General features: G+C 38.8%; 1 protein-coding gene across 4 annotated transcripts in view; it reads left to right on the top strand.

Annotated features, from left to right (window-relative positions):
- Positions 1-1791: 1791 nt before the first annotated feature.
- cntln (centlein, centrosomal protein) overlaps positions 1792-27686 on the top strand; it is a 107793-nt gene continuing 81898 nt past the window's right edge. For 3 of the 4 annotated variants that reach the window (XM_044113362.1, XM_044113360.1, XM_044113361.1), the window contains exons 1-9: positions 1792-2187; positions 7505-7593; positions 9564-9648; positions 13493-13627; positions 14426-14605; positions 15459-15592; positions 16858-17020; positions 18174-18389; positions 26817-26924. In XM_044113362.1, coding sequence (XP_043969297.1) covers positions 2107-2187; positions 7505-7593; positions 9564-9648; positions 13493-13627; positions 14426-14605; positions 15459-15592; positions 16858-17020; positions 18174-18389; positions 26817-26924 — 1191 coding nt within the window. In that variant the 5' untranslated portion in view covers positions 1792-2106. Of the gene's footprint in view, positions 2188-7504; positions 7594-7687; positions 7871-9563; positions 9649-13492; positions 13628-14425; positions 14606-15458; positions 15593-16857; positions 17021-18173; positions 18390-26816; positions 26925-27686 lie in introns of all 4 variants that reach the window. The other variant, XM_044113363.1, reaches the window with a different exon arrangement.

Genomic DNA, 27686 nt, shown 5'->3' on the forward strand with positions numbered 1-27686 from the left:
GTTAAAGAAATAAATGTGTTTGGATAAAAATGAGATCATATCTTTTCTTACTGTTATTCCTCTGAAAGATGAACATTGATGTATGCAGTCTCCAAATGTAGAGCAGGAGGTTTTATCCTGGATTATATTTGTAATTTTTTTATAGGCGACATTTTATGTAGAAATTTATATTACATTACTCCCTTAAATAACGTTTTCATTGCATTTATTGTCTCTCTAATTTAAAAGGAATAATGGACAGAAACCTGTGGGATATTTTTATATAGATCAATAGTATTGATCATGACGCCACCTGTCAGTCATTCTGTTGGTCAGTTTGTCAGCAACTGACCAATCAGCGGTTGGTATTTGCCCTGAAGTATACACCTCTTAACTAAAGGAGCTGAACCTCGTTAGGTTTGTTATGCTAACGCCTGCAGTCATAAAGATTTTGAGGAAAACAATAGGAAATCATGGTCCAATATTGTCAGTGTGGAACATGTAATCCCTACAACCTTTAGCCAGAGCATTTAGAGGACGGAATACTATTTACTACAATTCAAAAACCCAAAGGAGTCTGGAATAATCCAAGAGATGGATCGAGGCCTGAAGCCGACCTCTTGCCAGTTGAATGAATCTGTGATTGAAGGCAACCACCACATGTTCGACTGTATGAAGGTAACCAGTAGTAAACCTCCCATTTTTTTTGTCGATGAAATTTATTGATAGCTATGCTTGATTTTATGAGTGTAAATTCCAACGGCTGTGCTGTAGTAACTGCGGTATTCACATTTCACGTACATTTTTATGCTAATGTTTATTTTTTAGCATTTTCCTGAAGGAAGATTTTTACAAACTGGTATTATTTAAGTCATCACTTACCCACTTTGTACATGCAAAATGCATCCGACAGCTTTCACGCTCTCATCCAGTGAGACTTTGTATCCCTCATTCTTCCTCTAGCTACACAATTTTTGGGTTATAATGTAGATTTCTCCATTGTTTCCCGCAAATAACCTTACAGACCTGATGTAGGACTCCTTGGAGGATTGTCTTGTCCTGTCGTATTTGCCTCTGTTTTGGCCAGCAAGACAAACATGACTCAACACATTGATTTCCAATACTTTTGCCATTATAACACTATTTGGTTGTCAGAGTTTTGCTCTACTTCCTGTGAGGGTGGAGCCTGAGTTATGTCAATTAAGAACAAAGCCAGTTGTAAATCAGAGAACAGCATGCTTCACTTATTGGAGAATCTGAGCCAAATTCAAAGCGTCACTTTTATTAACTTCAAGCCTCAAGTAATATTGAAAAAAAAGTGAAGATATATAATAAAAGCTCCCCTGAAAACAGAAAGTGTAAGTTCCTTAGTCTTAGAATTTATTCACATTAACAAACCTTTGCAGAATTTATTATGTATTTGCTTTTTCTGGGAGCAATACAAAACTGAAGTCAAATTCCTTGTTTGTGTGTACAAATGTTAATGCTTGGTGAAAAAGCTGATTGTGATTTATATTCATTATGCCCCAATGTTTCAGGATCTTAACATCATCTCTGTTGTGCTGTTATGACAACATCTCTGACAATATTTTTCAGAGTTGATGTATCAGAATAAATACTAAAACAAAACCATCTAATGGGTATTATACAGCTTAAAATTCCAATAACATTTACTAAATTTCAATTTTGACTACGCAACAGCCATAATTTGTCAAAGTACCAAGCTAACCTTTCATGAACTGTACAAACTCCACCTGCTCTGTGCGCCGTTAGCCGCGCCGGCGTTTAAATGGAGTGTGCGCCGTTGTGAAGTGAAACGGAAACGGAAAACAGCGGGCCGGTTTGAAAGGAAGAACTCGTCGCTCTGGTTACTGCTTGGGGGGCGTCCAGAAAAGTTTAATTCACCTTTAAAGAGAGAGAAGAGATTAAAAGCTCTTAGAGGATAAATATATGGGGAATTTTAGCATTGTTTTAAGGTTGTCCGTTGCGAATGACGTCACGCTATTAAACCGTAAATATGACCGTTAGGAGGCTAACGTTAGCAGAGTTAGCCAGCGTAGCATTGTAGGATGCCAAGGAGCTTTTTCTAGTTGGTTAGTTTTATTTTCTTTCATTGGTCGGTCCAAAATGTGCTCACACGAGAGCAGTCGCGTCCTGGTTCTGGAGGAAGAGGTGAAGAATTTATCAGAGGAGTTAATTCAGTGTCAGGTATGTTTACATATACATACATACAAATCTAATGTGGTGGCTGCTGTCAAGAAGGAAAAATATATAATTTTGCCTTCTTCTCTATTTTTTTTAAACTCATTTCCGCGGTTATTACAAATGTTTCCAAAGTTTTATATACTTGGAGATAATTAAAATACTCAATTCATGTATAAAGCACCAATTAACAAATGTCGTCTGAAATGTCACCGCATTAAGTTTAATTTATTATTCAAATTAGTTTAAAGTTTCTCTTTCTATCTCTAAGGAAACCCAGCAGATTGCATTAAGTAACTGGCTGCAGCAATCCTTCATACTCAGGATGCATGTAGCGACAGTGGAGAGGAAAAACTCCCTGTTAACAGGAAGAAACCTCTTCATAACATAACTGACATTATGTTTTACGTATAAAAAATATGACAAATTCCCCACTAAATTATTTAAATGGACACTTTGCCAGTTATATATTGAACCTTTTAATTGCCAGTTATATATTTGCCAGTTATATATTGAACCCTTTAATTGTGTTGGCACATCCGACACAATTAAAAATGCCCAAAAGACTAAAGATCACATAGAGTAGTACAGGAATTTTTTTTTGTTTAGTCTAAAATTGTGCAAATGCCATCAACAGAGTTGGATTAGTAGAAATACCAAATATTCTCCAACACCTAGATCACGGGTCTGCAACCTTTACAAACTAAAGATCTCATTTAGGGTCACAAATGTCATATAACGTCTTATGAAACTTAAACTTTTTAAATGAATATCTACTATAGAAAATGTAGGGTCATTTTTAAAGAACTATCATTTTATTTCTGTTTTAGGTTTTAAAGTAAGAAAATGTAAACATTTACAAAAAGAGGATTGATGCATTTTCTTTCTCTGGGATGCTGATATTGATGGAAAACGATTTAAACAAAAAAAGTGTACTGATTAGAAAACAATAACAAACATTGGTAATACTTTCATCATTCTTTTGTAGAAATTTAAGAGAGGATTTATTCCATGGGGGGAAAACTAAAAAACAACTAAAAACAGATAAAATATGCATTTTATTGTTTGTCTACAACAATAAGAAAAAATTTGTTCTGGACTTTTTGCCAAATTATTAAGAGACAAATTGTGAACAAGCCAAAGAGCCACAGGTTGCAGACCCATGCACTCCATGTTTCAGTTAAAAACTAAAAAAATAAATGCTGATGGGCATCTCTTTATGAACTTTTGTTGTCACTTTGTGAGTTGGTGATTTCAGGATTCCCTGCATACTCACCACCAGGTGGTGTCTAATAACAGGAATGAAGTGACCCAGCATGTCTTCTTCTACAGGTAGACAGACTGGGACACCAACTGGTCCTATGAGGACATCCAGCACAGAAACACACATTTTAATCTCTGTCCTTAATTTCAAGAATCTTGCAGATTCCATCTGTAATTCATTAGATCAAGTCAGATTTTTCATAAGTGAATCAATGCAGAGTCAGACGCTTTAAGTAGAAGTATTCTTTACTTTAGGGATGATATCAGTGGTCCAAAACATGTAGATTTATCCCATTACAAGTTTATGTATAACAACTTTAAATACTTAAAGACTAAGGAAAATATTTGGTTTAAGTAATACATTTCTGTTTTTTATATACAATAAATTGAGTGGGGGGAATATTCTGTCCTCATTTTCAGTTTTAATATCTTTATTTACAAGTCTTTGAATATTTTATTATTAATAAAACTGAGAATTTACATAAAGCGTAGAAAGTAATTGTCCAATGCAAGCCATTCTAACTTAAAAAACACGTTGCATTGTGTTTTGTGGTTTTAGTTTGGTGTTTTCTACAGATTTTCCCTTCATGTACTTTGTATAAAGGAAAATATCAGGTTCTTTGGTAAATATAGCAGATTTGAATTCAACAGAGACCTTTACCTGTTTCATACTGAGCTGAAAACGCAGCGAATCAGAAAACATGCTGTTTATTGATGTGTTTACAAACTGAAAAACGTGGGAGTTTTCTGTTTTTAAGGATTCAGTGATCACAACATAAAAAATTGAGATTTTTTTTGGTGTTTCACCGGTTCATTACAGGTCAGAGCTAATCTAGGAAAGATCTGGAGATGTTGGACACTTGTAGGTCGATTGGTGTATCACTGCTAAAACCTGTGCAAAGCAGCTTTTGCACTTCTTGTTCACATGCAAAGTGTCTCTTGTGAGGATCTTTAACCATGAAAACAACACTCCATCCAAGTTAGAGCAGAGGTCTACAGTAAATATAAACACAAACATATTGAGAAAAGTAAATACACAAAACTCCTTGCTGAAAAACGGACTACTTCATACAGTTTTACCTTTATATCAAAGAAAGTAGGATATAGAAGAGATACGGATAATCCAGCCCAAACCAAACGGAGCAAATCACAACTTATCATTTCAATCAGCCTTCATCAGGATGTTTCTTATCATCATCCTTCTTAATCAAAGAAAGAACTTTGGTTCATTGAGTCTCTGAGATTCCTTTAATTTACACTAATTCAGACAGATTAAGGCCTGGACTTTGATTAGGCTGTTACATCTCTTTCATTTGTTTTTTTTTTTTTTTTTACTTATTTGCTGCTTGAAATGGCTTCTTATCTGCTGTCCAGGCCCAAATCATCGCCCTGGAGAGCCGTGATTTGCAGAGATTTGACTTAAACTGTTTCAGAAGGCTAATAAGTACATTCAAAAACACGAAAACAAATGATATAGTTTCTGTTAATTATAGTTTTTCCTATTCATTTAAGTTTTTATTTATTTTCAGCTAATTTTAATTTCAGTTTTTGTTATTTTGTTAGTTTTAGTTAACTACAGTGACCTTGGTTACCATGCTGCTTCTGATTGGTGCACAGAAACGAGGAAGCATGTGAAAAGTGCCTTTCTCTTCCACCTGTCTGAACTGTGATGCTGTTTGTTCATCTGAGCCAAACTTTGTTGACCTCAGCGCTGCAGCCTTTTGTTGAACTGGCATGGAGACCCTCTCTGGTTGGTGGTCTCTTCCAGACAGAGCAGACCATCAGCGATTCTGTTTATCTAATAATGGCCCTAAGTTGTGCAGTGTACATTTTTAAATAGTGACATTTGAATACCACTGATGTGTTAAGTCTCGGGCATGACGCGGTTCAGGACGGCCATTAACTACAAAGAGACTCGTCTGTCAGCCGGCAAACGTTCCGGCTAGAGCCAGCTAATTTTCCTAATATGCGTTGAATCGCAGTGGCTCTCTCTGGTATGTTTAGCCCATGGTGTTCCAGGATTCCGGATTCAGGATGAATAATTCATGCCATCATCAAACACTCATTGAATGTATCTTTAAGCGCCCATACGGCAGAGGAGGGCGCTTGATGAGGGTCCTCGCTGAACACTTGTCAGCGGAACGGTTAATGGCAGCCAAAGGCCAGGCAGGCGGAGTAAACCAGGCCGCCTAATTTAATCATTAGCTGCGTTCCAGTGTTGATTTAGTGAGAAAACCTCCTCTTTACCTCCCCCTCCCCCCACATCGCGGATACATACAGACTCATAGATCTACATCACAGTCCTTCCTCTTTATGTGTTCAGCTCATGGCCTTATCAAGGTCTGACGCTGCCATTTTACTAAATAATTGATTAGACACTTTTTGAGAAGGGGTTTAAAATTCATGTACTAATTGGAGACCAGTAGATTCCAGTGGGAGGGATGGCTTTTATCTTCTGATGATGTGAACATAATTTATCAGATGATTTTTATATCAAGTCGATTTGGTATAATTCCATCTTTTAATGCCAAACGTACTTTTTAGATGTCGCTCATTAGATGTAGCGTTGCCTGAAAAATGTTTGGAGAAACCAGGACGACAGTCTGAATTGGAGATGAGTTTCATGACTTTTCTCCCTGACATCAACTCTGAGTTTGGTGGAAAACACGAGGCGGGCCGCCGCGTTTTGATTCGGATCCCCAGCAGTCATAAATAGTTCATAATGACAAGTGTCAAGTCGCTCCCCGCGAGTCGAAGGTCACATCTCAGTGATGGAGACCGCTGCAAAGAGAGGCGCATGATTAGAGCGGGCAGGCCGGATGAGAAACTGTTTTGTACAAGTTGTTTAAATAATTGATTGACTTCCCTACTGTCAAATGCTAATGCCAATGAGCGTCCTGGTTAATCTTTTATCTTTTCTTTTTTTTCCCAGCCAGAAGAGCACTGATGTGCTGCTGGTTTTTCTTCGACAGGCTGATTAAAGTCCTCATGTAATGTATTGTAATTAGGGTGGGGTATTTATCGTATCGTTTATCATTTATTGTAAAAACATTTTTCCTGTTGTGGTGAGAATTTTGATTTATTATAGATTTCAGATTTCCAAACTGACAGTATGAACAGAAATTTTAGTTTTGCTATTTTATTCTACTGTTTGTTTCACAGGAGTGTCAGTAAATTTAAAAATATGATTGTTTGGAGGTTGGTGATATAAATGACACTCTTAATAATGATATTTGTGTTTGTGGCATTATTAATTCTGTGCCATGCTGTCACAGCAATACAGTTATCTAAAAATAAGTAAAAACTAGCTTTTTTAACATGATATTTATCATAATCACAATTATGTCACCAAATATTGTGATAAAATCAGTCCATATCGTCCTCTCCGAATCATAATAGTCAGAGCTGAAACAATTAACCGTGTCAATTGTGATGAATTGATTATTAAAATAATTGTCAACTAATTTAGAAGTCAATGAATTGTTAATTGAAGTAGAAAGACTCAAAAAAGATTATTTGTTTAAAGAACAACAGACTTAGAGCAGTAATTAAGGCAAAACTGTACAAGATATACGGTATGTATATTTCATTTAAGATTTTAAATATGTCTCCACATATGTCACTTCCATAACTTGTCAAATGGCAAATTAGCTAAATATGGATGAAATTCTGTAATAAAATACTAAGCACCTTTCAGGATCCTACGCTGTATTGCCGCCAAGTCAAACAGAAAAGACTGAGCTGTTGATGTTAGAAGTATTTTTTAGCTGCAGATTATTTGCTACAAAGCGGTCACTAAAATAATGCTCTTGTTACATTTTAGGCAGTAAAATGTTTCTTTTCTTATTTAAAAATGGAATTGAATTATTATTTTATCTTCATCTTTTTATGTTTCTAATGTATAAAAAGACTTTAGTGAATGAAAAATTAATGTGACATCTTTTTTTATCTGATCAATTTACAGAATAGTGGATTATAAAATAATCATTAGCTGCCTCCCGAATAATGATATATCTCTCAATAAAAACATAAACACTTGATTTCCTCGATTGTTTTGCAGGCAGACAAGGAGTTTGTGTGGTCTCTGTGGAAACGGCTGCAAACGGCAAATCCGGACTTGACCCAGGCCGTGAGTTTGGTGGTGGAGCGGTGAGTGGCTTCATCTTTCACAGCTCAACGTTACTCTATCTCACAAGCCACAAAAAATGTGTGTGAAAGTTTTTTTTTCTTTTTTTTTTTAAAGCACCTACATGGGTTATGACGGAATCAGGTGCAGATGCTGGTTTAAGCCCTCTTATCCCCGCTCTCCCAGTTCAAACAACGGAAACCTCTTTAATGAAAACACTTCTCCTCCACTGCTCTCATGCTGGACAGTTGAAGCATTCCTGCCAAATGCTCGTCTTTACCGGATAAATTGTAAGATGGAGTAAGGCCTCTTTTTCTGGATAGCTAAGCCAGATGAAAAACTGTGGCATGGGAACTGTCGGCGAGCGCAGAGGGGCTTCCTTTATCCTCATCAGGCATATTTGGACAAATAAAGCAGTGCCATGCAGCCGTGTTCATTCCCAGGGAACTTTTTCACATTTTGTCACGTTAAGGCCACAAACGTCATACATGAAGTGGATGAGAAGTTTAGTATGGCTTTCAAACTGTTGCTAAGTAAAAAATCTGATAAAAGTGGTGTGTATTTACATTAAATAAATGCAAAAACATTTTTGCAACTTTTTGAAAAGCAACAAGCTGATGAAGCCGGCAACTAACCAGTGTTTTGGGTTTTACTGTTTTCTCTCTAAAAATGCACATTCCTGTTCATTGTGTTGGATTGTCACTGATTCATTTCAATCCAAACATATTTTATGTATCCAAAAGGAAGATTAGATGTTTCTGTTATTCATATCTTCAAAGAGTCGTCCACTTTAATCAAACTTCTGTTTTGACTAGAAACTCAGCTTCGTTTGGGGAGGCGTGAATAAGCAATGGATTCTGATGTGAATTCTGGTCCAGCTAAAACCTCAGTCTGGGTTCAGTTGAAGTGAACTCTGATGTGATTTGAATGCTTATGTGAACACCAAGTGGACCAGAGACCGCTCTCAAAGCTGGAAACTGACTGCAGAGCATGGCATTCTGGGTGAAGGCAACCAAAACAAACGCACGTTTCTAGCTTTTTGAAAGGGTTTGGTTTGTTTAATATACTGCAGTGTGAAGGAGAACCACAGCAGCTGAAAATGTAACAGATGTTACCGGACTATTGGGTGTAAAAACACCCTTAGATCCTTTCTCCAACACACCTGAATCAGAATGTGTCGTTACCCGGCCTCTGCAGGACTGAATGAGCTTCGGCCGTTTGACTGTGGTGTGATGGAGGCGGGATGCAGGACAGCAGCTCTGAGGGCCGGAGTTGGGCCTCCCCGGTGTAGCAGCAGCAGCCACAGAGTTCCTCTAGTTCCTCTGCCTCTCATTTTCTACTCCACACCCTCTCCAGTTTCCTGTTGCCCCACAGGAAACCCATCAAAGTGCGCCGGTCCTCTGAGACTGCCGGGGGAACATGCACCTAGAGATCGTATGTGTATTGTATAATCTAATGCGCGGGAGGATATTGACATGGTAATTGTGTCGACTCCAGTCAAGCGCCCTTGCCCAGTGGGAGCTGCCATTCATCGCTCCTTCCTCTTACTGTGCGGATCGTGTAGAGTGATTGGTTGGTTGCTCAGGACATGGCGAACACAGACCCGTTATGAGGAAGTGCAGCTAGGCCTGCCTGTGCTCGGGCCCCTCCCGGGACAAAAAAACTGTTGTTCCATCGCCGACCAGCGGAGAAGGTTGATCACAAGAAAAGGCCTTGGAGATGGAGGTGCAGGAGGAACAACGGACCTGGGAATTAACGGGTTTGTTCCCATTGGTCCAAAGCAGTTGAAACAAACTGGTCCCAAACTGAAGGTTGTTTTCTTTTGGTTCATTCAAAACTCACTACAAAGGTGATATTTGGATCATGGAAATTCGTAAAGTTTTGAGCAACTCCAAAGTCTCACAGTGATGAGAGGTAAAACTAGTAAAACTGTTTGATAGTATTTTTTTTAAACAATCTTAAGATGTCGTTTTTGTCTTGACTTTTTTCACAGCGAGAAGCAGAAAACTGAGATGAAGGACAGAAAAGTGCTGGAGATCCTGCAGTCCAAAGACTTCATGATCCAGGACCTAGAACAGGTACAGAGCAGTTAGATGAAAGTCTTTTAAAAAATGTATCCTTCTTAGGCTGAGCAAATGACCAGCGACATGAAACCACAGATGAAAACAGAAGTTTACATAACAAATCACATTAAAAAGGCTCCTTTTTTTTCTCACTTTCTGAAGCAAAATCAAACCATTTTTTTGCTAATTTCTGACCTTCAGGATGAGTTTGTGTGGCCCTCAAACACAATTCATCTCAGACTCTTAGTTCAGATTCACATATTAAAGGAAATGTTAGAGTAGAATTTTCACTGAATCAAGGCAAATCGATACAAATCAACCATGTTTCTTTTATTATTATTATTATTATTATTATTATTATTATTATTAATATTTAATTTGGTAGTAAATAGAACCGCAAACATCTAGTGATGTTTACTGAAAACCAGACTTCAGTAAATAAATAAAACAAGTGTGACTTATTTCTTGTTCTTGTTGATGAAAGTATACACAAAAAGATAATCAATTATTGCTGATGTGTTTTGTTTTGCATCTGTCTAAATCCTTTATTTTTACTTATATCAGACTAATTTAATTGTTTAATGAAAGTATTGTGTTTAATTTATAATTCAGCAGGGGAAAATGAAAAAAAAAATAATTAGTTTTTGCAATTTACAATGAAAATTTTGTGCATTTCAAGGTTTTTTTGGATCTTGTCTTAGTCCTATCATTTAAAAAACTGATGTTTCGAGATTGGAAATCAGACTTGGCAGGTGTTTTGATGGGTCTCCCCAGCTGTTTGTCTGCCTGCTGTCTTTCCAATCAGCTGATTATTTCCAGTGATAAGGACAGTTGTGTGTTCTGCTCTAACATCATTCTTTCACTGAGGCCGCTGTGTGCCTCCTTCATTAGCGTCCTTCATGGAGGAACGGCATTCATTCTTAATGAGATGGGCCGTAATGGAGTCATCAGCCTGCCTGTGCTTTTTGACATTATTCTCTTTAGCAGCCATAACAGTGGCTCATGGCAGCGGGCGCTGAGACTTTATGGAAAACTTTTAATTTAAAGCAACTTTTGTGCTTTTAGATGCTCTTTTTGTTTGAAATGCTCAATAAAATCTGAGATTTGTGTCTCTTGGTTCTCTGACATTCACCGTCCATCACAGATTTCTTTCCCTCCTCTTTGGAGACACCATGGTCCACTGGATCCACATGGGATCTTGAATTGTCTCCTTGTTTCTTCCATTTCTTTTCTCGTGCTTTTTGTGACGTAATTTGTTTAGATTTTCATTCTTCATTGGGAAATTTCCAACGCTAATCTTTCTCTCCTAGATATTTCGACTTTGGTACCCGTTTATTTTCCACCTAAGCTCCACTAAGGTTGAAATTGTTCTTGCCAATCTCATTATCAGCATTTGAATTGATATCCTGCTCTGCAGTATAAATCTCTATTAAAGCCCTCTCTCTGCAAGCTAGAAGTAGTAGGGTACTCTAAATCTACTTTCTTGATATGCAGACGCAGTTTCCCTCAAGATGGCAATTAATTGCATCCCAGAGCCCTGTGTTATTTGAGAAGATGTACCCACAGAAAGCCACGGATTACCACCCGACGCCAAACTTCAGACGATTCAGTTAGGAAGACATCTTCCTCCCAAAATAATATAAGTGGAACATATAGCATTATTAAGCCATCTCTGATTTTCTTCTTATTTTATAGCCGCCTCTTCAGCTTTGCTCATTAAACGGTTCTGTTTAGCTCTGTTTGCACAACGTTACTCGCATGAGTGAGAATTAGCTGTAGAGTTGCACTGATCCAGTTTTTAGGTGCCAATATTGATTCTGACCTGCCAATTTCGATTTTCTTCAACCCTGTAACACACGCGCTTGCACACACACACACACACGCGCATACACACACAGATACACAACGACACATATACAAACACACGACTATGGAAACCCAAGGAGTGCATTTGTGAAAAAAAATCCAGATTTTTTAAAAGTATTACATCTTCAAAAACAGATAACTTGATTAATCGATGCCTTACACAAACTAATTTGTATTTTTAGTTTTTATTAATTAAATGTAGCAACACAAACCATAAAAGAAATCTGCTACCGGTTTCTTGATGGAGTTAGAACATTTAAATCCAGTGAAAAATTAGCAACTATCAGATTATCTCCATTTCTGCTTAAAAGTACATCTGGCTGCCTGCCTGTGTCTGGGAGCTTCAGCCTCGATGGATTAAATTATCATTTTTGTTTTTCAGTATTTGACTTGACAACCAGTGGATCAAGGGGAAATTTGAGTATTTTAATCGGTGGATCACTAGTCAATCTGAATAAAAGAGGAAAAGATGTGAGAATGTTGTACGACTCAAACATTTACTTATTTATGCTCCAGTTTATGAGCCAATGCTAGTTTTTCTTTGTTTCGTTGAACTTTTAATTTCACTAACGGCTGATATGAGACTCAAAGTTTGATCACCTTAAATAAAAATGCCACATCATCATCATACAGCAGCATTTTATCATCTAACATCTTCTAATTGTTTTTATTTAAACAGAAAAGAAAAAATAACCTTACTGTTGCTGAAGTATTATGACATATCGACTTTCACAGTAAAATAATCTTACTTGTGCTTTTTTTAATTGGTGTTTTGAGTGGAGTTGAATAAGAAGAATACATGATAAGGTTTAAGCTGTTAACTGTGTGGAATAATATTGATTTTTGCTGCATGTAACTTCCCAACTGTTTTAAACCAGAGTCTCTTAATCTTAGTGAATTATTTTAAAATATGTCCAAGCTTAAAAAAATCCACGGAAAGTGAGTCTTTTTTCAAAGACTCACCTGATTAACATTTCCAGGATTAGAGGACTAACGTCACAGGTAGATCTTCAGAAACTCATCCATGCATTAATCATTGATTGCTGCACAGCTCCAGAACGCTGCTGCGGGCATTCTGACTAAAACCAAGATGGAGCACATCTCCGTTCTACAGTCCTTCTACTGGCTCCCTGTAGCTCAGAGAATGGACTTTAAAATACCGCTGTTAGTTTAAAAATTACTGCACTGTTTAAAGATCTGCTGCTGTTGGTTCCGGTTCTGCTCTGCATCCCCAGAACCAGAACCAAGCATGGAGAAGCAGCATTCAGCTTCTATGCACCACAGATCTGGAACAAACTTCTGGAGATCTGCAAAACAGCTGAAACACTGAGTTCCTTGAAAAACAGGAACTCGGTTGGCTTTGATTAATAATAACTGGAACATCGATCAATATTTACTTGAGGATTTTGATGATGGCATTTGACAAAATGTAATACATCTTAATTGTTTTGTGATTTGTTACATGCTTTACACCATGTTCTCATGGTGTAAAGCAATGTGAACTGCAATATCTGAAATAAAAACACCAGAAAAGCTGCATTACTGTGGATGGAATTAAAAAATAATTGAAAATCAGCCAATCAAGTTTATTTGTATAGGATATTTCACCAACAAGGCAGTTCAAAATGCAAAAACATCAAAGTCACAAGTTGCATATCAAATATGTTGGTCGGTGTTCCATGTCTGATGATTCAGAGGCAACCAGAAACAGGTGGGTTTTTACTCTTGATTTAAATTAACTCAGTGTTTCGGCTGTTTGGCAGTTTTTTGGAATTTGTTCCAAATTTGTGGCGCATAAAAGACAACATGTATAGTTGTGACATTATTTTGGTTACAATTATTTATCAAATTCCGATTGTTTGTGTGTTAAACTGGTTTTCTGCTGATTGTTTTATTTTCTTATTGGCCTCAGTTGCTTCCTCTGCAGTATCTTTTTGTCCTCTGTTTCACAGTTTTGCATTCTGCTGTTTTTCTTTTCCTCTGTCTGGTGCAGAACGTGGCAGGGCAGCAGCAGGAGATTAAGAGGTTGCTGCAGAAGAAGACGGCGGTGGATGAGCAGGACAGCGCTTTAACGAAGGAGTTGACAACCCTGCGTGCCGAGTTGGACAACAAGAATCGGCAACTTGAGGTGGGTGAAACAGATTTCCAGTGGCAGCGCGGGCCCCCAGGACCAAAGTCTCTGTTCAGTGCCACTTGAATGCAGCACGAAGCCCCCAGGCCTCTGAATCATTTAGAGGACAGCAAGGATTGTCTCTCAGCCTGAAAACACAGAATACTTAACAGCTCAAAGTCTGACTGTGATCGAATAAAGTAACCAAAGGAAAGCTGGGTTTTAACTCGGATATAAATATTTGATGCTTCCTTCAGTTGGGGAAATTGAAAAGCATGCATGCCACGATGTGGCTTCTCCCTAATTATGCTTCTGTGGGACACGGTTATGATTAATTAATAGCGAGGCTGTCCTCACATGGTCTTGGTGGGGTCTCCTGGCGAGATATAGTGGGGGACATCATCAAAGGATACCTGGGCTGAGTCTAATGGGTTTTGTTGCAAACACCGTTCTCATTATAAGCTGTCATTAAAGCTGACAGACTGGCCCTTGTACCCGCATGAGCTGAGCTCCTGCAGCACGTCTCGGCCCATACCAACCAACACCTGGTCACGAGGGTCCAGTCGTACCGCGCAGATGACCTTGGCTAATCAGCAGCCCATGCAGGGGCCTCCTGCAGCAAAGCCTCTGCTGTTTATGTATTCATTTCAGACTCAACCCCATGGGCTGCTGCTCCTTTTCTCCCTCTGCAGGGCTTCTTCTCTCAGCTTCAACCGCTACTTTTTCTGTGTTTTTTCTTTTCCTGCTTTTGTCACTGTTGTTTGTTTTTTTTGGCTGCTTTGACCTGCACACACACATGTTGGTGTTTTTATGTAGGAAATGAGGACGGAGCAGAGAAAAAAGGAAGAGGAGGAGCAGCGGGTGGTGCACGCTCTGGAGGAGGAGAAAGAGGGATTAAGGTCCCGCTGCGCTGCCCTGAGCGCTGACCTGCAGGAGAAACGGAGGCAGGCCGACGGCCAGCAAGACGAGAGGGACGCCGCCCAGGCCAGACTAAAGGTTCCCAACACAGGGACAAGTCCTCTCCAAAACACGTAGACCTTGAACTCTCTGGTCCCTCACACCCTCAGCTAGTGAATATAACACCATCCTCCCATCAAAGTACAGATATAAATATGCAGGGAGCGCTTTCAGACAGGTGGAAAAATATGTTGTAACATGGAGGAGACGGTTTGTCCTGGTTTGAGGTGAAAAATTATCTGAGTTAACCTCAGATTTTATCAAGTTGATGGCCTGCTCTGGTTCCTGACTTTATGCTGTTGTTTCAGGGGTTTTGTGTTGACTTGCTGTATAGCTTTCATCATTTCAACTCGTAACACTTGAAATGCATTAAGCGGTAAATGTTGTTTTCAACCAATTAAAAATGTAGGAATTCTTAAAGTTTTACATTTATTCATGCAGCTTGTTGCTTAAATACAAATATTTCAGTTCTATGAAACACACAGGATAAGTTTAATCTGGTGAGGATTTACATCTAAATCCATCAACATATGGAGTTGAAACCAGATTAACAATTTATAAAGTGACACATTTAGGTTTTTCTGCACTGTCTGAAATTAAATCAAACGAAACTCTTCAGTTTTTGACCACGATTCCTCAGTTTTTCATTTTCCATTTTTTCTTCTCTCATTTTTTTTCTTTTAAACTTTTTCCCCCCCTTTATTTCTCTGTCTTTTGTCGTAGACTTTTCCCATTTGGTTCAGCCATCATATTGTTCAATAAAAGACTTAAAAAATGTACTGAAGCCCTAATTATGGATAGATTGTGTAAGAGATAAAATTATTGTGCTTATAACTATCAGGTTTCTAAGTTGGAAAAAGTTTTTAAAATGCATTTTGCTCTCCTCCACCAGGCTCTGGAGAAGGAGCTGCAGCGTGTTTGTCAGGAGCTTCCTAAACTGAAGGCTCACAACGCCGTTTTGGCTGCAAAGCTTTCTACCAAAGAGACGGAGTTAGTTGCAAAACAAGATCGACTTGAAAAAATACAGTGAGTTGAAATCAGCTGAAAAGAAACGTCTGATGTTGTGAACCAAGGCGCCACTAGAGGTAGTCTGATGGGTAATTTTATCAGGTAAAGGAGGTGTAGTGTAAATGGAGCATATATGCTGTGAGGTTTGGGGGTGACACACATTCCTTCATCTCCGGCTCACCTAAAGCCATTTGATAAGCCCTGCATAGTGGATGTGCTTTAAAGGAGGGAAGAAGAGAAACAGGGCAGGCTTTCACTAAGCTTTAGTCGATATTATAGAAACTGACAGAACTGTAGGAGCTTTAATGGTAATCTCTGTCTTTTTTTTCTTTTTACTGCTTCTCAGTTTTAATGCCAGAGGCACCCTGACATGTCAGTCACATTCTGATGTTTGCATGAGGTCTTCTGCTGACCTTATTAGTATCCAGAATGATTCACAGCTCATCAGCGTTGCTGCGTTAGGAAACCGAAGGACTGCTGTGAAATGTATTCAGATATCTTATCAAATTATGTTTTAAATCAATAAGCAAGAAACCAATGTTAAGTTTCAATAAACGTTTAACTCATTAAGATGGTTTTATACATTTAGTCAATGTTTTTCAAAATGGGGCCTCAAAAAGTTGGAGAGAAGATGAAAAAATCATACATTTAAATGTTTTTATAAATGTAATTTTATTAAAATATAAGTTAAAATAATTTATTGGATATGGAGATGGAGGATAGAAATAGCCTTTCTTCTCCCAAAGAGGGGAAATTCAGGAAAACGTGACTTGCGATGTCCTTCTTTCTTATCCAGTTAAAGTTATCAAGTTTTTTTGCTCCTGAAGCCAGAAATGGAAAAGTTTCTGACAAGAGAAAGACAGAAGGAATCTTCCTGCTGCAAGAAACTAAACTGTGGAGATTAAATCAAATTCGATGGGATTACTATACAAATATTACATATTTACATAAAGTTTATCTGATAATATATTCAACATCTGATTATTTCCTTATAAAAATGTTCCACTACAAAACTCCTTGCCAACTAAAATCTGAAGGGATGAGGCAACATTTATGCTAATTAAGTGTAATAATTATTGAATAGTAAATAAAAGCGAGAAGAAGAAGTAAAATTTAATGTCTTTACATGTTTCACAGCATTGTCTGTGGGTTAATGCCGTTTGGGGGCCATGTTGTGATTAAAGTTTGGGAATTCCTGCATTAAAAACCTTGATAATAAAGCAGGCAGAGGTAACATTAGTGATCCAGTTTGACTGTGTGTCGCTTTGTGTTTGTGTCTGCAGGCGTGATTTTGCTGAAGTCCAGGGTCTGTACAAACAAAGCACGGCGCACGCAGCCGAACAGAGCCACCTGATCAAGCAGCTGGAGGGACTCAACCTGGACACCCAGAGGGTCCTGAGGAACCAGGAGGAGGCGCACACGGCCGACGCCACTTCCTACCAAGGGGTATCCACACTCCTCTGACTTTCTGTGGAACCTCTAATTACATCTGAATATGATCTAATGCAAATACAGTTTGTACTTAAATGTCCTGATCATAAATTTTACAGGCTTTCAGAATGGCTGTGCTGAAATATGAGCCCGTTTTCAGGTCTCATTATCTTGTTTTTGTTGTAAGGAGTGCCTGTGATGCAGAAATTTGTAGGTATTTTTTTTTTGTGAATGTGCAAAGGTTGGAGACCATCTCATGACATCATCATGTTTCTTCATCTCAGAGATTTTACCTCTGAGAATCAATGTTCCATATTTCACCATGCAGTGCTCGAGCAGCAGTAATCTGTAGGAATAATACCTCCGTTTAGCTGAAAATAACATGATTTTCAGTGTTTTACATGCCTTAGTGAAGCACACTTCTACTTTATTATTGCAACACTGCAATCATTTAGCAGAAGAGGCAACTTTGGATCAACATAAACGTTAATATTTATCAACTTAGATATTTTATATAACTTTTCTAAAACACTTCTTGAAAATCCCACAAAGGGAGCTATAAAGTTTCAACAGTACCAACTGGACAAAATGTACAATATGGCCCCATTAAGCCGGGATCAGAACATTTTGTTTCAGCTCTTAGGATTCTCATGTCCTGGATAGGCCTTTCGCAATGAGCAATAAATCAGTTAATCATAATAAATTAAAACAACTCAATAGTTTCCATTTGATTTATCTTTTCTCTCTTTCTACCTGGATTACTAAAGTCTTCAGTCTGGCTCTTTGGCCTCAGTTAGCTCTTTTTATGAACGACTATTTTGTTTACAGACTCTTCATAATTAATTTTATTTGTTATTTCTGTTGTTTTGTTTGTTTAGATATTTAAAATGTCTTCCAATTCCAGTGTTCAGTGTTCCAGCAGTATTTGTTGTTGCGACAGGCCTGGTCCTGGGTGACTGGTTTATGACTGGTTTAACAGCCCAGTACCTGCTGCCTGCATCACCACGACACCGTTTAGCTTGATATTTCTCTGTTTTACCTGTTGAAATACTCGATTCTCCAGATTTTACCTCGTGTAAAATACAACATGGCCCATAATAAGTGCCATCTTTTATGTAACATCTGATCACTGACGGTCCGTCGTCTCCTGTTTCCTGTTTACTGCCAGCTGTACAAAGAGCTGAGTCAGTGCTACCAGACCCTGGTGTCCAGCGAGGCTAAACTGCGGCAGAGTCACCAGGAGCTCAGCACCCAGGTGGTCCAGAAAGACGAGCAGATCTCCGAACTGCAGGCTCAGCTGCAGAAACAACAGGAACAAATCCAGCTGCTGCAGCAGCACATGCAGCCTGCAGCTCTCTCACCAAACAGACAAACCAACTTCAAGGTAAATTCCCGGCTGACTGTTTATCGTCTCCCACACAAACATCATCCGCACCGTAATACAATCAGCTACACACAGGAGGTGGGCATTTATCAGATCATTCATCATTTATCGGGAAAATTTCCTTCAAGATAAGATTTTTGATATATCGTCACAATGAATTTTGGCTAACGTATTAAAAACTAAATAAGGTTATTTTTTACATTTTTTCCACTTTTGTCTATGAGAGCATCTATATTAGAGGTGCAGAAAAAATTGATTCTATAGAAAATCACCATTCTTTGTCATAGTAATTTTGAATTGATTCAAAATGCTCAAAAATCGATTTTGGTCTGCTTAATGTTTTTATTAAATTACATTTTGAATAAATATTGATATTCTATTATTTAAGAAAAGCCCAGGCAGGACAATATTCAAATCCAGACAGTTAAAATTGATTTCAGAAGCGAATTGTGACCCTAAAAATCAGAATCAAGTAAATTGCTGCTGGATGTGGAAAGAGGTGCATCTCTGTAAATATCAGTAAATTTTAAAATATGATTAAATGAAGTCTCAGTACAGAGTATAGTGATATAAATATCGTGATAAAATTCAGAAAGTTGGAGGGGAGATGAGAAAAGAAAATTTATCTGACGTTTTAATCATAAATGTTTTATTTTTACGATAAAGTAATATTTTTTTCCAATCTTTTTTTTTTACAATATAAGTTAAAATAATTTATTGAAATGTTATTTGACATGCTCATCTTCCTGAGCAAATGCTAAATGGAAAAGTTTCTAACCAGTAAGACAGAAGGAACCGTCCAAAAATCAGAAGGATGACTAAATTAAGAAGGTATGAAGCAGGATTTGTGCTAAATGAGTAAAATATTTGAACGGTTGATGTTTTCTTACATGTTCTGTATGTATATGGATATACTTTGCAAAGGGAATCTAAATGTTTGGGAATCTAATAAACAGTTTTATCATGATTGTCAGATCAGCCAGGTTACTGGTGTCTAAATCGGGTGTAAGAACTGACCCACCCAGCATGGCCTGTAGTGGTGGTCCATGACTCAGAATCATCTTTTGATATTACACGGGTTCACCCTTGATCTCTCCGTCTCCCTTTGCACTGCTGTCTTTTATGTCAGTTATCTGATCCTCTCAGACCCAAACACACACCGACTCTCTGATTTACCTACTTTATCAATCTTCTTTATCTCAAACCACCAGAGTAACTTAAAGTCCTTTTAACACGCTCTGGACAGAAAAGACGTGCAGAAAAGAGGTGGGGAGAGGTGATTTAATTGGAGGCCAGTAATGTTCTTGAAGATGATGTTAGAGTTACAATTCTACGTCTGTCAGTCAGCGGGAGTTTGACTTCAGTTCAGCACCTTTGAACAGTCACCTGAGGCGATAGAGGCCTTTAATAGCGTTTAATGATATGGTGATCAGCACACCTGGTTTAGCAACACTGCTGTCATACTTTAACAGTGTGGGAGGGTTTCTTATCCTTTATCTAAAGTTTCAGCTCAACAAAGACACCAGGTTCACATGTCACAGTAGTCGCTGCAGTGGGAGGAGTCAAGATTACTAATGCCAAATCAGAAATACTTTATTTCAGATTCACATCATTCAAGCGTCTTTTAGGGCCATTGTGGATGGCAGTAAGTCTGTCGCAATAAATCAATAAATCAATCGCATGATAAATTAAAATGACCTTGATCACTTCCATGTTTTGAAGGGCAATTTTGTCTGCAGAGACATAATCCATTTCCTTTATGGTTTCGGTGTTTTTGGTCATTTTGTTTATTTATCCATATTTAAAATATCTCCCACTTGAATAGGGTGGAGAGTAACGCTCTTTGACCAGGAGGACGCGGGGTTTGTAGTACCTCATTAATGTTTAAAGAGACGGCACTAAAACAACACACATCAGATCGGGGTTAAAAGACGGTCCTGTGGAATTCAGACCAAAGCAATGCAGTTCAACTTTATGCAGACCAAAACTGAATGATCTGAATATGAAAACTAACCCACGCTTATTCTAGCAAAGTAGTGGAGTGATCAAGAAACTGAAGCTTACGTGGTACAAACTTTGCATAAGATTTCCCACATTTGTGCAGACCACTAAATGCTAGCTGACAGTCATTTAATGCATGAAACAGAGAGGATGCAGTCAGAAACAAGCAGAAAAAACTCAAGTCGAAATTAAGAATCTTAAAAAACACTGCAACATTTAAACATTGCTACCAGTTACAACAGAGCACAATTTCTGATTATTTCCCTTGTCTGTTGTTTTTTTTAACAATTTTTAGAAGTATAAACAGGGTTAGGGTAAAGACCACACACATAGCTTACTGAAGACTGCAGTTTGCAGAAGTCGTCTCCTAATCTGCTCTAACTTGATTCTGTTTGAACCTATCTCAGCTTAAGATAACATTTTCCAGGAGTCGTGCAATATTTCTCCCTCCACAGACAGTAATTATTTAATTTGATCATCGGTTGATATTTCCTGAAATTGTTGCCCCCAGACTGTGGAAGTCAAAAGATATCAGCTCAAATGTTAAGTGAGTTACAATCACCGTATCTCACTTAACCCGGTTAATTAAACCAGCAGTAAAGTCTAAATGGTTCATTTAGTCAGTAATTAAATACAGTTCTGCAGCGTTCCCTCAGTAATTAATACTACAGTACATTTAGAGGAGATGCAGATAGTGCTCTGTGTGTGGATGTGTGTATGAATGGTGGGTAAGCTTGGGCATACATGTATGTTAATACAACAAGTTTCCAGTGGAGCTAATTTGGTCTAATTAGCACCTTTAATCTGATACCCCTAAATAAAATCTAGTCAATCCCAGAATCTGTGATTACAGAATCTCAGCAGATCACCACATTTTTTTGCGCTTTAAACTTTGCGCTTCACTTCAGCATTTGGTTTAAGTGATTCTAATTCCCATATTTTTTACTTTTACTATACTGCTGCCTCAGCCTCCCTTTACATTAAGTTATAGTTCATGATTGATAAGGCAAGGAGCAAAAAGCACAAGTTCTTTAAAGAATGAAAATGTTTGTCCCCAATCTTTCTGCTTGTTATTTTCTCATGTTTTTTCTTATATATTTGGGTATAAGGAAAAAACATTGCAGTCGCGATTAGAGCAACCGGCAGAGGTTATCTAAATGGCATTGAGTGTAAATAGGGTGTTCACACAACTATGATGCATGGTGGTGGGAGCATCATGCTGTGATTGGCATCTCAAAGGCTCCACTGATACCTGAACTATGACCCCAAATCTCTGAGAAGTTGAAAAGGAGGTTTCGTGGCTGCAGAGCATTGAGAGAAGGAGGAAGCTTAACCATCTCTTCATCCATCAAAATCCATCCAAACAATCCTGGAGTGCTGACCTGATTCTTTTATGCATGTTGTAGAAATCATTTAATTTCCATGGCAAACCATTCAGCTGTGCAAAATGCCGGGTAGGACTTAACTCTGCTTTTGAGGCATAGCTCCACCTCTGAGCTGCAGATTTCTGTCACTCGGCTCCTTAACACTAGCCAGCACAAATTAGCAAACACCTGGTGGAACTGATATTGTGCTGAACTCATTAAAGGAGCTACTTCTCAGTCCAATGCTGGTTGCTAAAGGGTAAATACAGGAGCCATGACTTTGTGACGGTGGAGTTTCAGAAAGAGCAGGAGTTTATAAAGAGACAGGGGCCAAATTTCAAAGCATTAAATTACGAAGGGACTTGATTGTACTATAAAATGCCACTATGTGCCTGGAAAACACATAATACTCCTTCAAATAAGTCTGTGGTTGTAGCATGACAATTTGACAGGGTTTGAATCTTGTAACGGACTGTTTGAGTTTTACACCTTATAGACATTGTGGTGTAATTTAAAATGAATCACCAGCCGACCTCTTATCTGGTCTTCAGTAGGTAACAGTTTTCTTCTCTATATTTTTGTTGTTAAGTATAGAAACAAATCTTTGCAATACATTAGTTATTAAAAAATAAAGTTCATAATTGTGAGCTAGTAACAGTTTAGACATGCTGTCAGCCTGATTTTGATTTTTCTTTTTCTTTTTACTTGCATCAAAGCAAACACATCAGGTATGCCAAGGTACAGCTCTGAGTCGGGAAGGCTTTCTGTTTCCCTGCCTGTAATTTCACTGACAGATTGTATGCATGCCGGCCCGGTCCGTACGGGCGCCCGTCTCACTGAAGGTGCATCTATCCGAGCGCATAATCCCAGATTCTTTCACAACTTCCCTGCGAACACCTGTTAAATTTCCAATGCTCAGGTTGTTAGGGCAGATTCCATTTTAATTTTAAATGTTTTCGGCGAGAGTTACATTGGAGGTGATCAAAGTGGTGATCACAACAGGAGCACAGGGGAGAGACGCTGCGCTCATTTAAATACGCACCAGAGCGACTGCTTTGAACACCCCTCCCACAGTAAAACCGGTGGAGGAAGATGAGGAAGAGGAGGGTGGGAGAGAGGAAGAACACCCATTGTGGATTATATTTACATGTTGTGCACAGATATTACTTGTCTTTTTTGTTTTTAATTACACTGTTACAGGAACTTTAATAAGACTAGCAGCACTTAAAGTTCTGCTGAAACAAAGAGCTGTGTAAACAGATTATGGGGGCATGATAAAAATAAAAAGGATGGATAGCCTGAATGAACAGTTCCTAACTGCCTCCCAAACTGCATCAAAAGTATTTAGTGTTGTCTGATTCTTGGCTGCTAACAGATCTGAGCGGTGATTAAAGACGAACATTAGAATCCATTACAGACCTTGGGCCTTTTGGATGTAGCACCAAGCTGAATGAGCGCTATGCTGGTAATAGTGTGGGCAGTCGTTCAAATCTCTCCGAGGTTCTCACCATTCCTGCAACAGGAAATACAGCAGGCATGTTCACCAAGAAAACTAGCTTCTACAAATCATTCCTTAACCAATTACAATTTTATTATTGTTTCAAAAATGTTTTATGAAGTCTTACTATAGGTAGGACTGGATGGACCAAATAAGTTTTTACTAGTCGATACTAATTTCAGGGTTTGACGAGATAGTTCTTACTTCCTTGGAAAGACTATAACATTTTTATTAAGACTATTTTAACTCACCAATAAATGAAATAAGAATTGTAAATAAAGGAAAAAGTGGCAGGTTCTGTGATATAAATTGTAGTTATGTATACAGCAGAAAATAAACACTTATGCTTAAATGGTACATAACAAAGATTTCACAATCTTATCTGCCTCCATGAAAGTCAAAAAATCAGCCACTGTCTCCTTAGTAACCAACATCAAACTACAGTGATGTCAGTTTAACAACAGTTTAACTAACATCGCTGTTAAATTCACTAATTTAAGAGTGAATCTAAATTCACTGTCCAATGAATTGGACAGTGAACAGCAATTCAAAAAGCTCTAGGGAAGTAGGGATGCACCTTATATCGCCACTAACATCGGTATTGACCGATATTAGTAATGTTTTTGACAAATCGGTCCAATAAACAAAATTGAGCCGATTTTAACTTGTTGATGTCTGTTTCTTTTTTCCAAAGGTGTCGAAACTGTAGCAATATATATATATATGTATATTATAGGTAAATATTGGTTATCGATCCATAACAAATTTGGATCTATCGGTCCAAATTTTCATATTGGTGTATCTCTATGGGGAAATGCACAAAAGCTGTATCATTGGGGTGCTGTGGTTGCGCAGGGTTTAAGCACAACCCACATATGGAGAACTTAGTCCTAACGCGGCTGTCGCAGGTTCGATTCCCGGCCTGGCGACCTTTGCCCCATGTCTTCCCCCTTCTCTCATTACCCACTTTCCTGTAAATTCACTATCAAATAAAAACCACAGGAGCCAATCAAACATAAAAAAAAAAAAAAACTGTGTATCTTACAAAACGTTACAGAAATCAGAGATTGGAATCAGCACAAAAACAACAACAAAACTGTAATCAGTAATCAGTGCATTTCTACTTTTTTCTCTAAAGAAAATTTGGTATCTGCTTTAATGGAATATGACGAATAATTAGAACCGAGTAATGGTTCTAATTAATGGTATACATTAATCATATTTTATGTTACACAGATTTAACGAGTGTTTAATTTATTTATTTTTATCAGTGTGTAATCTTGTGTGAACTCCTGGTTTCAGTAAATAACATGATGAACAGAAGTTTAGGTGTGTGTGTTTGAAGCCGGGCCTTCGTCCAGAGCAGGAGACACACTATCGGCGCGGACGCCAGCGGTGTGTTTTACAAACTCAACAGCTCTCATTAGATGAGAGCCTCCGTGTAGCACAGGCCGCCTCATTAATGAAGCACAGCCATGTGCTGCCGCCGCCGCAGAGCGCCGCGCTCACTCGTTAAAGCAAAGCCGAGCGGGTCAAACAAACTGCGTGGGAGGACTCCGGGCTGCGTACACACAGAAAACATCCAACGCCCCGCGTGCTGTCCCTTCCCACCACGCAACCGGTTAACGCCGACACTCATGCATTTATTCACACGCACATTCTTTGAAGAAACACCAGCATGAATACAAAGTGCAGTAGGTCTGGTCAGGAGCAGGAACCCCGTCGCCCTCGCTCCTCAGGTCCATCCGATCTCTACTGTCACTCCGCTCATTTCCACGGAGCTGATTGAGCGTGTGTGTGTGTGTGTGTGTGGTGCAGGGAGATGGGTTTACCTCCTGATTATAGCTGCTCCATAATTAACAGTGATCAGATTTGTTTTGTGGCATAAATGGTGCGTGTGTAGAACATTAGGCCTGGCAAGTCTCATTTCGGATTCAGCTCAGGGGCTCGGCAGCAGACGGGTCACGAGCTTCAGGGAGCACAATCACCAGCCTCGCTCCATATGGTCTCGCTTGCCGCAGCCTCACCAGCGAGGGCCGCGAGTGCCAGACAAGATCCCCCAAGAACATAATCGTGTTCAGTAATTACCGAGACCGGCTTTTTCTCTCAGACTCATCCTCCTTTTCAGTCCTTTTTTTCCGCCTTGCACCTGCATATTCTCTTCTTTTCCTTTCAATCACATCTTCTCCCCTGTCTGATAGTTGGATTGTGTTTGGATTTTCCCTGTTTTTGTCTGTCCCTCCCTTCCTCAGTTAAGTTTCAAAATCAGCATGTGAAGAAAGATTGAATGAGGAAAAGTCGGACACTCCCACATTAGTTAATTTCTAAATTGCTTTATGTGGCTGATGCTGAAAAAACCCACTTGGTCCTGCTGCCTGCCTGGAAATTATAAATAATTGTAACAGATGCGCCAATATGGCCGGCCTCCAATAAACGAGGCCCCAGATAATTTGACCAGCCCCCTTTGACAGGCCAATTTAATAAAACATGAACAAAATCTTCCTCACTAATAATTTATCATCCCCTCTCCTCCCATTTGGTTAAAGTTGATTACCCTGGCAGTTAACAAGGTCACGCCCAGATGCCAGGTTTCTGATAATACAATCAGGACTTGTTGGAGAGAAAAGGTGATGACATCCTGCACAGCTTTCTTCACCACCAACTATAGCGCTTTATGAATGCCTTCGTTGGTCTACAAACTTTTATTTTGATGTGTTGCTGACGGCAACGCACATTTTCGTTTATGGCTTTCACACTTTTTATTTTAATCAAATGCTTAAGAAAAACAGATGTTAATATTTCTGGTTGATGGCGTACAGACTCTGTTTACACATAAATAAACGTAAAAAATGTTTTTAGAAATCTACAAACTTTGTCAATCATTAAAGTAGATTAAAATTTGTAAAACTTGTTAGATTTTTTTATGCAGCCCAATTTTTTAAAACCATATTGAGCAGCATGGTGGTGCAGTTGCAGCAACAAACCCTGGTGAAGTTGCAGCAACAAACCCTGGTGAAGTTGCAGCAACAAACCCTGGTGAAGTAGCACACCTACTTGTGGATGGAGGTAGCTAGCCCATATCTTTTTCCCGTTGACATGTTTGTTGATTTAATCAAATTGACTTTGCTTGAATTTACGCTACACGGGTCATACAATTATGCCATAAATTGTGTTTATGTCTTACAAGAGTAGACTTATAAGTGTACAAAAGTCTAGATGTTAACCAGTTTTTTGTTGCTGTCTGGGTCACAGATGGTCATAGATGAAGTGAAATATCGACATTGCTGTCCGAACGTATTTCAGCATAAAACATGCCCACAGACATCTGACCAATCACACAACACTTTGGACAGGGCTCTGCGAAACGGTTCGATCCGAGAAGAGGAGGAGGACACCTCCATGCGATCCAGGAATTATACATATTTCTCTCAGGCTTTATTTTAGTTTACAGTTTCGACAAGTAGTAAAATACAGTATTTAATTTTTTATTAAAGTCAAGTTGAAACCGCCTGTCTGAATGTTTGTTTTGCTAATATAAAGGTCACAGCCTCTCCTTTCTTCCAGCAATTTGCCGCTGCTCCGTCTGATCGGGCCTCCACTCAGAGTTCAGATCCAGGGCCAGAGGACAGACATTTCCCTCAGCGATCCCCCAGCAGTGTGAAAAGACTGCAGGTAGGCCAACCAACACCACCGGCAATTACAGCAAAGACAGCACATGGGTGAGCATGCCCACTCCATTTGCTCAGATTAGATCAAAGCCGTAGCAGAGGGATGGAAAGAGAACGGTCTGTTGAGAAAGAGCCATGTGATTCATCAGATCCAGCCCAGGACAACCTTTGTCCCGGACTTCCCAACACACACACACCCCATACACACGCACACACGCGGAGGCCCCTCCTACTGTGACCAGGCCGGCGTGTGCTGCTGGTTTCACGCATGCCTTGGGCTCAGACACCAGCTAATTTACCGCTTCAGCCGAACATCATGAGCGAAAAGAGAAGCTTTTGATCTTCTCAGTATCCCTTTCATAAGTTTGGCAGGACAAGTTTCTAGATGGCCTCACTCACTAAGGGATGGCCTTAAGTGCCTGATTTATTCACATGTCCTCATTATGTCTTAAATGAAGCACCTCTCTACTTGTTTTTACATGTGGAATATAATGATACTGCTTCTCCTAAAAGGTTCTGCTGGAAACTCCTACACATCTGATCTGTAGGAACTTGGGCATAACGATGATATTTTAATTTACTGTAACTGCCTTCAATCAGAAGAGATTGTATTTTAAGAAGATTTCCTGTTACGTTTTCATAAATCTTACTACTTTCTCTTGAGTTCTTGCTTTGCGAATAGATTTGTGCATTTTATTTATTTTTATTACTTTTGTGCACATTTATACAACTTTTATATTCCCTGGGAGAACAGAACTACTTTAAG

This window comes from Gambusia affinis, linkage group LG04 (assembly GCF_019740435.1).
Source record: "Gambusia affinis linkage group LG04, SWU_Gaff_1.0, whole genome shotgun sequence".
Classification (NCBI taxonomy): Eukaryota; Metazoa; Chordata; class Actinopteri; order Cyprinodontiformes; family Poeciliidae; genus Gambusia; species Gambusia affinis.